The 14492-nt window shown below is 38.2% G+C and overlaps 1 protein-coding gene across 12 annotated transcripts in view; it reads right to left on the reverse strand.

Annotated features, from left to right (window-relative positions):
• COL28A1 (collagen type XXVIII alpha 1 chain) overlaps positions 1-14492 on the reverse strand; it is a 191470-nt gene that overhangs the window by 109294 nt on the left and 67684 nt on the right. For 10 of the 12 annotated variants that reach the window (XM_074379483.1, XM_074379482.1, XM_074379491.1 and 7 more), the window contains 2 exons: positions 6155-6229; positions 1155-1223 (listed from right to left, as the gene is read on the reverse strand). In XM_074379483.1, coding sequence (XP_074235584.1) covers positions 1155-1223; positions 6155-6229 — 144 coding nt within the window. The remainder of the gene's footprint in view (positions 1-1154; positions 1224-6154; positions 6230-14492) is intronic. The other 2 variants (XM_010345655.3, XM_074379492.1) reach the window with 1 other exon arrangement.

The following is a 14492-nucleotide window of genomic DNA, read 5'->3' on the forward strand; positions in this document are numbered from 1 at the left end:
TTGTCCAAATATAATTTTGCATTTTCAGCTTTCACAAAATACTGTGTAAGAATTGGCAGGGCAGACTGTGTGGCAATGCATGTTGGTTACTGAGATGGCCAACAATGTGTGTGCTGTGCCCTGCCCTCTTGCCAGCATCCTGGGATGTCACATCTACCTTGTCCCCACTCTATCCTATTTCACCTTTCCTTTAAGCTCTTTTCAGACTTCAGACTTCATCTCCTCTTTTCTGGAGGCTTTCTTGGCTCACTGCAACCATCACCTCTTGGGTTCAAGCAATTCTCCTGCCTCAGCCTCCTGAGTAGCTGAGACTAAAGCAGCACATCACCAGTAACAGCTAATTTTTTAGTAGTTTTAGTAGATATGGGGTTTTTCCAAGTTGTCCAGGCTGGTCCCAAATTCCTGAGCTCAGGTGATTCACCCTCCTTGGCCTCTCAATCACCTTGTATCTTTATGAGCAACAAATGCTTCTCCATAATTCTGCCAACATAAACTTTACCTTCCCTGGAGTCTCAATGTGCTTATTGCTGAAATGCTATACTTAGGAATATTCAATTCCATTCAAAGTACAGTGTTTTGTATTGTTTGCTATTTTAATCCTGTATCAAAGTCTTATTGTCACAACCACATAGAAAAGTCATTCAAAATAGGCACTTCTGCTTTATTATATCCTGTATAATGTAGAGCCTCACAGGATGGATGTTCCTTCCCTTTCTAGTTCTCTACAAATCTCTTTGCCAACGTTGACCTATTCAGTGCCATGGCCCTTCTGGTTTCTGCTCCTTTATGACTGTTCGGTGTGAGCCATGAGTGTTGATGTGTTAAGTTGTTTCACTTCCCGATAACATATTTGCATGTGAATGTTTAAAGTCCATGAAAACTCAACAGACTATAATGTACCTTGGCAAGAGGGTGGGTATTTGGAAACAAGTAAGTTTTTCATTCCAACAAAATCAAAAAATACATTAATTATTCTTGTGATAACTGCCCCCGACAAGCATATTGCTGTGTCCAAGCATATAAAATGAAGTAACTTCAGGAAGCCTCCTTGTGTCTATTGGGTTTAGGCAGAATGGAGTTCAAATCACGGCCCCCCCCAGGCCCTACAATAAATTCAACAGTCATCAATGGGCAAAAAGACAAGTTATCTTTACCTTAATACCTTGCTGTCCAATTCCAGGAATTCCTGGAGAACCATAAGGACCAGGAGGACCTGGCTCACCCTGGAGGAAGAAATAGTGACAACAGTTATATGTTAGGTCAACTCAACAGTATTGTTTAAGCAGCTCTTCAATGTATGGTTTTGCAATAGGGGCCTTGAGAGCAACAACAAACCTAGTACATTGTGCCTGCCCTCAAGTGTTTACAATTTATTTGGAAAGAAAACACAGACCCAAGGTCAAATTAATCCACTAGGCACAGTAGTCACAGTATCTGGGTCCACAATAATTTTAGGAGCCTACAAATATATTCCAATTGTAATTTTTTATTCAAAATAAAAATAATGACTATATAACAATGAATCCAGCTTGCATTCATAAATATAATTTTTAAATATTTTTATGGAGGAAGGGGCCCACAAAAGCAGATGTTTTCAGGACCCTTAAAAGGCATAACACAGCCATCATTCATTTATTCACAAATCTTTAAGCACTCTGGAATACATATTTTGTTTTCTCCCCTGTGGCTGTCCTCTCCTAGCTTTCCTTCCCTGCTGATAAAACCCTGATTGGGTCAGTCAGTGGGCAGATGTTCTTTGTTCTCACAGGTGTAGGATGAATGATCATTGGCCTAATGCGAGATGGGAATTTCCTTTCCCTTCATCACTGATTCATCTAAGTTGGTCACATGGCTCAATTCTGACAAACGAGATGTGAAGGACCTTACTGGATGGAAAGGAGAAAACTGCCTCTGCCTCTTCTTTCCTACACAGAGATGTGATAACTGTCTGGTAACTATGAGGCAGCAATCTCTAGGACAAAAGCCAACAGTTGAGGAGGGCTGGCTCCTGGATACCCTCATTGAGCAACTGATCCAGTCCTGGACTACCTGCCTTCAAATATTCTGTTTACTCAACAGCAAGAGTTCTTATGATTTAAGCCACTATTAGTCAAGATTTCCGTTACTCAAAGCCAGAACATTTTGAAATAATACAGCCTATGATGCGGCAGGCCCATAATAGAATTCAGGCATTTTAGAACTAGATGCAACCATTGCACTCAAACCCCTACATTTCACAGGTGTGCAACCTGAGTACCAGAGAGATGACCTGGCTAGCCCAAACTCACACCTGAATACCACTCACACAGTTACAGCTCCTTAGGTCTCTCAGGCTTTAGGCCCTGTGGCATGATGATAGGGGCCTGGCTATTTACTCCAGTTGCCCGCTTCATAATATTTCTGTTCATCTAAATAATGTCTTCATTGCAGAAAAATTGTCATATATTAAAAAGTGTGCATGCAAAGAAAATTTTGAATTCCTTGTCTATAACTATTAATACTATAAAATTGTGGGATGTTTCCTTTCAGTTTTTTACATTCACACATGTACCTTTCATTTATGCTAAGAAAGATTTCTGAACACTCTTGTGTTTCAGCTAATGAAAATGTGCTACTTAAAATTTCATTCAACCCAAAGATTTGTCTCTTTATGCTTTCACTAAACAACAGCAAAATGAAACAGAAAAGTGAAACAAGCCTTTTCTGAGATGAAGGAAGATGAAAGAATTTTCAGAAATAGTAAAGTCTCAATTTGCCCCAGAAGCTTTTAAGTTTGGAAGGAACACCTAGTAACCAGAGCAACGTTCTGGACAAAAACATTGCTTTACTATAAGAAGTCTGCAGTCAGACATGGTGGCTCATGCCTGTAATCCCAGCACTTTGGGAGGCTGAGGCAGGTGGATCACTTGAGGTCAGGAGTTCAAGACCAGCCTGGCCAACACAGTGAAATATTGTCTCTACTAAAAATACAAAAAAAAAAAAATTTAGCTGGGCCTGGTGGCATGTACCTGTAGTCTCAGCTACTCAGGAGGCTGAGGCAGAAGAATTGCTTGAACACAGGAGGCAGAGGTTGCAGTAAGCCAAGATCTCTTCACTACACTTGAGCCTGGGCAACAGAGCAAGACTTCATTTTAAAAGGTCTGTTGACTTTGACCAACTACAAAAAGGGAAGAGAAGGGCCAAAAGGGTAAGTGTCAAACCAGGTCCCCAAAAGGTATGCCCAGGCTCAGGGTGAATTAAAACAAAGAAATTATGCCTCAAAACGAGTCATCCACATTTATGATCCCTTGGCATTTGAGTGGATTGAATTCAAAAGTATTTACTGTGTAACCTGTTGAGTACAAGTCAGTCTGGCAAGTATTTTTTCCCTTAAACTCCTAAGGTTGTACTTGTTTTTCTATGTTGATTAAGTTTTCTGAGCGGCCAGGTGACTGACATTCTCATTTTACATGTTTTTAGCAGTGAAATTTATCTCTCTTCATACTATCAGACAAAAAAGTTCACACTAAATTTGAACTTGTTTACTTAATCTCTCTCTCTCTCTCTCTCTCTCTCTCTCTAGTTTCCCTCTGTCACCCAGGATGCAGTGCAATGACATGATCTCAGCTCACTGCAACCTCCACCTCCCAGGCTCAAACTATTCTCCTGCTTCAGCCTCGTAAGTAGCTGGGATTACCGGTGTCTGCCACCATGCCTGGCTAATTTTTGTATTTTTAGAAGAGATGGGGTTTTGCCATGTTGGCCAGGCTGGTCTTGAACTCCTGGCCTAAAGTGATCCACCCGCCTTAGCCTCCCAAACTGCTGATGTTGCAGGCCTGAGCCACTGCACCTGGTCTGTTTACTTAATCTCAATGTTTCATCAAGTGCTAGCGAATATTTAGCTTTCTAGAGATTCCAAATTTTCACTTCTTTTTCTTACAACTTGTTGTGCTCCCCATTTAAGTTGGAATCTACTTGTCAGTTATACAGGTCGCATATGGGTGACTGTCTCCGTCACTCAGCAAATGACACCAGGTACTTGCTATGTGGAGGGCCATGAAGTAAAATTAGAAGAAGCTAAAGACATAGTTCCTAAACTTAAGAGACCAGCTTAAGAGATAAAGCATACCATTTAAAAATGGGGTGTGGGATAAGAAACTACGTATTCAGTACAACATACACTACTTGGGTAATTGCATTCACTAAAATCTCAGAATTCACCATAATATAATTCATTCATATAACCAAAAACCACTTGTACTCCAGAAACTATTTAAGTAAAAAAAATTTAAGTATATATATATATATTATATATGTAATATCATTAAAAATACAACAATAAAAACCACCCACTGCTAAATTTGGCTGGCTAAAAAAAAGTACAATAATAACAATACAAAGTCCTAACTTTACTTAATCTACTCACTTTTTATCCCTTCTATACGTAGCACTAGTTCTGTAATGGGTCAGAAGACATCTAAATTATATATTTGGCACAGAATTTGAGAGTTTTTTGAGTAGTGGAAGTTCTGCCCTACTTTGTACTTATGTAATGTTTGATCAGAAACAAACCAAGAGCCCAGGTTGGTGACAAGAAATTGGATTGGTCATTACCTTGAAATGTATGGACCAGTAGAATCAAGAGTAGAAGCAACTCTCTTACCTTGAGCCCATGAACTACCTTTAGCCTTGGTCAAGTACCAAGAGCAGCTGAGAAATATCTTAATATTGCTTTTCAAGGGAGTTGCAGGAGTGTGAAGATTAGAGATGGTTGTTCTCCTTTACCTGAGCACAGCCCCTTAGCAGTGTAGCTTCACATTTCACTTGCTTAAATTTATTTCTCAGGAGCCTGGTATCTCAAGGTAGGATCCACAAAACAGTATTGGCCTAAAGCTCATGTTTATTTTCTTCACATTTCTCCTTTTTCTTTCTTACAGAGATTCCTGAGGTAGAAAAGAAAGTGGTCCTGACTGTAAAATATGCTGTCTGGGCAAAGACAAAACAGGGAGGGGAAGAGTCAGCACTCTAGTCAGAATGATTTTCCAGGAATTTACCAAGACAGCATAGCCCCTGGTAAGACTGCAGGCATGATTCCATTCCTGTCAATATTCCTTCCCTAGCCTTTTGTCTCTCTCTCTCTCTCTCTCTCACACACACACACACACACACACACACAGAGAGAGAGAGAGAGAGAGAGAGAGAGAGAGAGAGAGAGAGACTGCATGCCCAAAAGATTGCATGCCCACATTACTACTAATTATTTCTCTACTTTACCTTCATTTGCCATCAGAGCCATTTACCAACAGGCAAGTATAACAAAGAGGTATGGGTTAAAATGAGTAGCCCCAGAAAGAATCTGATTCTCATTACCTCCATGTGAGTGTGAATATGTGTGAATGTGAGTGTAAGCATGTGTGGAGGAAGCAAAAAGATTAAGTAAACCACCTTGGTAATTCTCAGAAATCAAGAACACCCATGCTATGGGCTTTAAGAAGACAGGAAGCCAATGTTGAATAAAACCTACTATTTATCAGCACTGCCCAGACATGCTATATACATTATCTCATTTAATCTCTGTCAATCGTAAGAAGTAGATTTTTGGGTTTGGGGTTTTTTTTTTTCAAATGCCTGGCTTCAAGTGATTCTTCTGTCTTGCCCTCCCAAAATGCTGGGAGTACAGGCGTAAGCCACCACACCCAGCCCTTCATGCATGGAATCACAGGGAAAAAACCATGACTTTGAATCATTTGGTCTTCTAGAATCTTGGTTCTATTATTTACTAACAATTTGAGCTTTTGCAAAATCTCCATATGCAAAATGAGGATAATTATATCTGCCTTGCATCATTGTTGAGAGGATTCAAAATATTGTCTGCAAAACATCTAAGTCATAACCAGTCACACAACAGCTGTTTAATATGTATAGATTTGATTGCTATTCACCAGACCTTTTCTGAGCACTGAACTAATAATAGGTAAATAACAATTTACGTCTATAATTGAATATCAGGTTACATAATTACAGACATAAATCAGATTGCACCTGCACTTTGCAGAAGCTTACAATCTGGCTGGAGAGACAAACGAACATAAAATAAAATACAAGCATATGAATTAGCATAATAAAGATATTAACAGAATATATAAGACTCTGAAGCAGAAATGTTTAATTCTACCTTAAGGAATTGGGAAAGTTTCATATAGCAGAGGAGATGTTTGATCCGAACAAAGATGTAGGAATCACAGCTAATCTGATAGAAAAGAAAAGAAACAAAAGTTCTGGAAGAAGGAAGAGTATGAGGCACAAAACGATGTTAAATGTTCTAGGGATGGTCAGCAGCCCTGTGAGCCCAAAAGGCCAGAAACGAGGTGGCACTAAGGCCACTGTCTGGAGCAGCATGGTCCAATGGAAATAGACAGTGAGCCACATTTATAATTTTTAATCATCTAGTAGCCACTTTAAGAAATAAAAAGAAACAGGTAAATTATCATTAATAATATATTTTACTTAATAAATACAAAATATTATCGTTTTGACATATAATCAATACTTTTTAAAGTATTAATGATTTTTTACTACCTTTTAATGCTAAGTCTTGGAAATCTGATGTGTATCTCACACTTACAGTACATCTCAATTTGGACTAGCCACATTTCAAGTGCTCAGTAGACACATGCAGCTACCTTATCGGGCAGTGAACAGTACCAACATTTAAGTCAGGTAGGAGTGGAAGAATACAGAGATGTCTTGTGGGGAGTTGGGGAAAAAGAAAATTTCAAAGGAGATTCATCATTTTCAAAGATAAATTTGTCATCTTTCACTCCCCAACCTAGTCATCTTCTAGTGTTCTCCATCTCAGGGAAGGGCACCAGAATCCCTCTTGTGTCAAACAGGAACCTAGGGGTCATATGTGACACCTCCCATTCCCTCTGCTACTATATGCAATGCATCTCAACACCTATCAGTATGCCTCCTAAATCTCTCCCAAATCCATCCACTTCAGTCCTCTACCATGCCTCTCCGGTCTACAGTAAACTGATAATACCTCTTGTTCAGAGTACAACAAAGTCCTTAGTATTCTGTTTGCACCCACTCTAGCATGCTCCAATTTATTCCCTCTATTGCTGCAGAGCAATTTTTAAATTTTAATTTTAATCTGAGTAAAACCTTCTGAGGTCTTTCCCTAAGCCAGATCTTCATACAAGGCCCTGTGTGGTGTAGTCCTAAAACCTCTCCAGTCCCATCTGTCGTCAGTCACCTCTTCACTCCTGATCCCAGCAACATTGGCTTGTGTTTAAATTCCTTGTACTTGCCTTGCTCCTCCTGCCACAGGATCTTTGCACAGACTATTCTGTCTGTCTGGGGTGCTCTCACCTCTCTTTCATAGTGATTCTTACCTTTCATATCTTATGTTAAACAGCATGGCTTCAAGAAGGGATTTTGGATCAACTGAAATTCCTATTTTAGGCACTGCAGTATCAATAGCACTGTTTTCCTTTTTTTTTTTTTTTTTTGAGCATTCATTACAGTTGTAACTTCGCATTTAATGTTCTCCATCTCCTCCCTGCTAGACTGTGGGGATGATGCATATGATTTCGTTCAGCTTTGCCTTCTCAATGTTTAGCTAATTACTATCATTCACTCAATCATCCATGTGCCAAACGTTTATTGAGCAGTGATTAGAAAGCAGGGGCTCTGCTGGCTGTGGGAGGTGAACAAAACTGGAAACCTGTTCTAGGCTGGGGGAGCTGGGGATCTAGAAATACTCCTCTGGACTTCCCTCTGGTTTGCTTAGGTTTTCAACTAGGAGCAACTGTATATAAATTACACAATGATATCAAGTATCTATTACACAGTTTATCTTACAAATGCACCCAGACACAATTAACTTTTTTTAGCTGAAAGAGTAATGAAGCCACAGTGAAGAGGAAAGTTCAGCTAAGAAAACCAACAAACACCCCCTATACCTGGCACTGATTTTAACCAAAAGCAAATCCTTCATTTCTCTAAGATAGTACATAAGAAATGGTTATCCAAGACTGAATTAAATATTTGAGGACAAACTTCACCCTTCTTTAAATAATACAATTATGAAAAACGTATCATATTTTCTTAATATTACAAAGATGTTTTAGCAACTTTTAAAAATCATTTCCCAGATATGTATGGTGCCAACTTTAATATTTTAAGTTTTATTACAAATATTTTAATGCTTTCCAAATGGAAGAAAAAGATGGATGAGCATTTTGTAGGTACAGAATGGTTCGAGTATGGCCAGGATACTCAGCTGAAACTCAAGAAAGAGATGACTGTATATCAGGGCTTGGGAGAAAGGTCAAGAAAGTCTCCTTTTGGAAAGAAGAACAAAGGAAGGAAGGAAGGAAGGAGGGAGGGAGGAGGGGACAAGGATAAAGGAAGGAGGGGGGAGTGAAGAAAAGAGGGAAGGAGGGAAGGAGGGGAGAAGAGGGGAGTCAATATTTATCAAGTACCTGTTAAATCAATCTCCATTTTTAGCACCAAGTTTCTCATTTCGGAGGAAGTGTTGTGCTATAAAAGGCTTGTTTTTAGAAAATTTATCAGAATAAACTTGGTATACATTAGTATAAAGACAGTTGTTAAAATACTTAACTACTTAATTAAAATTACCAACACATATGGCACCTACTATACAACAAGTGCTTCTCTACATAACTGACATGTATTAACTCATTTAATCCTCATCACAACTCTAAGAAGTAGGTACTATTATTAACTCACTACATGGATGAGAAGACTGAGTCATAGGAAGGTAAAGTAACTTGCCCAAATCACACAGTCAGTAAAACATAGGACTGGGTTTGAAACCTGGTTGTTTGGCATTGAAGCCAGTGCTCTCAACTACTATGCCAAACTGCTTCTTGAAATTTTTAAATTCTTCTTTTAAAATATTTCAAAAATTATATGACTGCAGACTAAATTCATATCTTTCATATAGGATGAAAAATGCAAAAGTCAGATAATTACAATCTACTCAAAAGTGAAAATCCATCATATGAAAACAAAGCACCTCTAAAATAAAATATAAGACAAGAGGAAATATAACTTACCCAAGCTGATGCACATGCCATTTCAGGTACATAAAGTCTACCTGGTTGTCACTTAATGTTAAAAGTAATATAAATTACAACTGGCAATACTGTAATCACATAAGGCAAATCTACATATAAACTAGTAAGTGAACTGTACTGAGTTTGGAACCACTATTATGTCAAACCTCCAATTAAAACCTTTTTTGAATACCAGCTACTTATGTAAGAGAGAAAGTCCAGTCCACATATTCTACCTACTTATGCTTTCTAAGGCAGAAAAAAATTCTAATAACAATGAATTGGTGAAGAATATAATACAAATTATATTGAACCACATTTTAGTAACTCTTAACTCACCCTCTAGAATGCTATTAGATTAAACCACATGAAATTGACAATATTTGACCATGTTTGGCCTACAAACATGGCAATTCACGTGTTTCAGCTAATAGAAAAATCATACTTCATTATATATAACAAAACGTAAGAAAATGCAAGTCATTTTCCCTAAAAGGAAGGACCATTCAGCAGCCCATTGGGAGAGCTTTTGAGAATTGCAGCTCTAGAAGACACTGCTTAGAATACTTCAGCACAAAATGAGTTGCTGGTAAGAATTCAAGGTGGACATACTCCATTAACCTAAGAATAAGGCCATTGATTTATGAAAGGAGATGGGTCCATATGACAGTGCGATAATGTTTCTTAAAACCTTACCCTGTGAGACTGGGAGGAGGGAAACATGGGAAATTATTGGTTAATGGGTACAGAGTTTATGCTGAGACAATGAAAAAGTTTTGGATATAGATAGTGGTGATGGCTTATATATAACATTGTGAATATATTTAAAACCACTGAATTGCATGCTTACAAATGATTCAAATAATAAATGTTATGTTATGTATATTTTACCACAACAAAAACCCTTACCCTTGGAATACAATTAATTTCTCTGTTGCAAAGTTGTTATTGCAACTTACTTGAAATAAATAAGGATATTGATGAAATTAGAAAGAAAACATTCTGACATCCCTCCGAAGACATTGCAGTGGTGGATTCATTCCATATTAGTGCCCTCTTTACGTGTGCAGGTTAGACTCAGCCACTTTGTGGGAAATGTTGGCAGCACTTTAGGTTCCTTGGTACATCAGAGCTTTTACCTGACAATCTACACACATGTGTGCATGCGCACACACACGCGCGCTCGCACACACACACACACACACACACACACACACACACAGAGTATATATACCCCATCTGCTGAGAACCACATGCACCAGCAATTTGGGAATAGAAATCATCTACCTTGAAGCCATTGGCTGACATCCCACATGTTCTGGCAGCCACTTCAAGTTGTCACTATCAGTTGTCTCATGTCAAACGAGTTAATAAGCTCATTTAGAGTTTTGGTAGGCAGATGTGCATGTAGGTCAAAGCTTTCTCCACAGCAAGAATTGCTGAATTACTAATGATTCTTTCCCTTTAATTAGGCCCAGAACAGAAATAGCATTTAGACTTTGACATCTCTAAAGGAAAAAACATTCACATCATTTGGCAGCTTGGCTATGATTCTTCATTTAACAGCTATTTATAATTAAAATTGTAAAGGGATTCTTCCTATACACTGAGTAGTCGCAACCTTGTTCGAAGTCATTATCCTGCCAGGAGAACCAGACAGCAAATTATTGTTTTTGGACACTAGAAAAGCTGACATTTTCAGGTACCCTATACTTAAAATACTTTACATGGAGCCAAAAATACAGTCATTCTGTTAAGATAATTGTGAACTTTAAAAAGTTTTTTGTTTGATTGATTATTCTTTACCAAGAAATGTAGGTCTACATGTTTTCACTTAATTTACTTCACTTCAAGTGATAAATTATAAGGAATTATATCCTGTTACAAATCATGACTCTTTAAGTGGATGAGAGCAACACCATGATGTTAGGAAATTGTTAGGTTTTTGAGTTGTATAAGAACTGAAATATGTCTACACAAGGTGATTCTTTGATGAAAAAGTTTAAAATGCTTTATAGTTGTTCATAATTGTGATGTTGAACTACTTCCAACCCACAATTGGAAACATCAAGTACGTTTAGTAGGTCGACCTAGCTACTAAGCAAATTTTGAGCCAGCCAAGTATTTAAATAATGACCAAAACAAGAATGTACTTTTAAAACTACTAAATCTTCATTAATGACTTCTGTTCCAATGGAAATACTGACATAGAAAATATAATACTATTAAGTTGTATAAAAGAAACTTTAAAAAATAAAAAATTACACTCCAAGTCTTCATGCCACTCTTAGAAAAAAGTAGAAGTAACATATTGGATTGTTTAATGCACAGGAAGCATTTGATGGGGTATGTCAACGCTGTCCTGTTTGTCTTTATTACCCAACTATGTTAGAATAATGGTCAATATTCCTGACTGCTACATCCTTCTCTCTGGTTTTCTCCACAATGCATTGCCATCTCCTTGACCCTTCTACTGAAAGTATTCTTTCAGAGCTTCCCAATGACCTCAGTATTGCCAAATTAAGTTACCACAGAGACAATTGCCCACATGACCTGTCTGCAGTATGATACTGTTGACCACTTAAAACCTTTTATTCACTCATTCATTTAAGAAACACTTGTTGCTTTATGTAAATGTGTGTGAACAAGTGTGCATAGCAAAATTTTTAAATCTCCCAGTGGTGTTCCTGACCCATTGTCCCCACATCTTCTGATTTAGACTTTATAAAAACAGTAATGGACCTGCCCATATCTGCCCTGTTCTTCTGCCAATGGTTCCTATCTGAAAGAGGACTACGAATGTTAAAAGATATAATATATGGAAGCTCAAAGTAGAGAAACTTGATTAGCACACTTCCAGCTCCCAGAAATATCCATACATTCATTCCTAATGTCATATCTAAAAGGAAGACAGCCAGCCCTCCTGCCAAAACCCTTTTTCATAGAACACTTTGAAGGAAACTGGATATTGTGTAGGGATGTTTAGCGTGCTCACAGTTTTAAGTTCAGGGTCTGTATACCTAGCTTTGTTTACTTAATCTCCTTATTAGTATATTGTTAACCGGAAAAATATTTCCTTTGCTTGGGAACCTCAAAAACTGGGATGGAAGCTTGACAAAATAGGATTCAGAAAAGCAGGGTATCCAAAAACTGTGGGGTGGTACAAACTTTAGGGTGAACTATATGTTTCATGTACTACTCTCATCATCCTCGCTGCAATGAACTCCTCTTAAAACATGGTTGTAGCTCATTCACTAATACTAAGCCGTTTGTCCATTTTGGATGAATGTTTGAGTCACTTACCCTGACCATATCCATTTATTAAACTGGACCAGTCTAGCGCTATTTCTCTATGGATTTTATTAATATCTCAGAAGCTTAAACTGAATGTAAAGCAAGACCAAGTCTCATAGGTAAAAGATTGTTACATTTCTTATCCTTGACTATACAGCAAGAAGAAAATACTTAAGACAAATATCCTGCAGGAATATTATGAGCATCCTACAGTAACGATGAAAGGAGTTAGCGGAAGGGAGGCAATTCATCTTTTAAAATAAGTAAATATATAATATTGCAGTATTTTCTAACCGTCTGAGGATTAGCATATGGTACTTTCCCTTGGGAAAAAACATCAGGGATATCTTCTTGTGCCCTTTTGGCCTTGAAGCTCTAACATTGGGATGTGTTGAAGTGTCACCAGCTGCTTCCTGCACATGCCACCGTGCAGTCCCTCCTCCCAAGGCACAAAGGGAGTCTTGGAAAGAGTGGATTTGCATGAGATTTGAGAAGGAAATGCCCTTCAAAAATAACCTCAGAAAGACATCAAGAAAATGGCAAAAATTACCTAATATAGGCTGGGAACACCCAGTGTTCCACCGTGTTGAATTGTTCAAAATTAGTTTCGGTAACTTGTCCTCCGTGAATTGAAAGGCCTACTAATCATGAGCTGTTCTTTCTACTAATTAAAGGCCTTTTTCAATGATCAGATGTGATTGCAACCTAAGCCACCACGACAGCCCCATGGAAGGCAGCAGCATTGGGTTTTTAGGGGTTCAGTCTTTCCTCTGAGCACAGTGCTCTCTCCTGAGTCACATTTTCAATATGGTCTCAGATATAAGGCTTCTCGGGCACTTGTGTGACTACAACTCTAACTGATTTAAGAGACTATTGAGATGTTCTTATGAATGCCACAAGATGACCTTCATGTGTGGTAGAGGCTGAGGTGGCCTCTGAGCTAAGGCTTCTTTCTGAGAAACATCTATGTTTTGTTGCTAAGGCAACAAAGCCATTCAAGGCAGACTAGGAGCCACTTTACATGTGGAAAGTATTATTAACAGAAACGATTGGTGAAACTGGGCCAGGAGCACATTTTTTTCCTGATTTAACACATACTATTTTTTTCCTTTTGTTCTTTGGCCACCTTTTCTGAAAACCCTTTAATGAAGAAAAGACAATCCTGAAAGCAACAGGAAGCAAGTATAAATCAAGAGAAAGACTATTCATAAATTCATAGACATAGGCAGGCCCCATCTAGAAACTCTCATGGAATCTTTGCAAATGTTACAAAGATTTCTATTTTCAGGTCTTATATGAAATATATTATTTGAAAATGCACAATTAGCACTGCTGTTGTCTTTCTCCCGAGAGATTCCCTTTTTTCTTCCTGCACTTTCAGATGAACATTAAAACCCAGTAGAAATGCACCTTTCAACAAACTGTTATCCCTAGACAGAGTCTACCAAAAGGGAAAACAGATAGAACTTTCATACTATCGAAAAGAAATGCATTTATTTCAAACCAAATATTCAGGAAATTCAGCAATTTTTTCTAAAGGGATATAATATGGTAGCTAAGAGCAGACTTCTGGGTTTCTGTAGTCTTACAAACTTATCTTAGTAGTCCAATCTGTAGAAAGGAAGTAAGAATAGATGATGTCTCAAAAGGTGGTGCTAGTATTAAATGAGTATTTAAAACCGTATCTATACATAATAAATGTAGGGATCCATTCAGGGTGATGGCAAAAATATTAAGGGAAAAATATTAGAGAAAGTTATAGAATATAGTCTTAAGTCTTTTTGGAAGGTCTAAGGGATTTTTTCTATAGTTCTTGGTTGAAGGCAGCCAGAGTCTCTTTGCAGGAGCCAGAGAGATTAGGGCACAAAGGCAAAGGAATGGGAGTAATTTACCTAGCTAACTTGTCTACTCGTGTGGTCTTAAAACCAACCTTTGAGCTGGATGTCCCTCTCAGGGAGCCGGGGGGAGGTTGACCAGGGAGATTACCCTCTAATGGTGGTTGCTTTGGGTATCAGAATCTATCCTTTAATCTCTTCACTCTAGTGGCATTGACTCAAGCCTTTGTCAATTAAACTTTACTACACAAATGCAAGTCTCACTGGCTGGTGGGGGCCAGCAGCTGCTATCTCTTCA

This window comes from Saimiri boliviensis, chromosome 10 (assembly GCF_048565385.1).
Source record: "Saimiri boliviensis isolate mSaiBol1 chromosome 10, mSaiBol1.pri, whole genome shotgun sequence".
In the NCBI taxonomy this organism is placed as follows: domain Eukaryota; kingdom Metazoa; phylum Chordata; class Mammalia; order Primates; family Cebidae; genus Saimiri; species Saimiri boliviensis.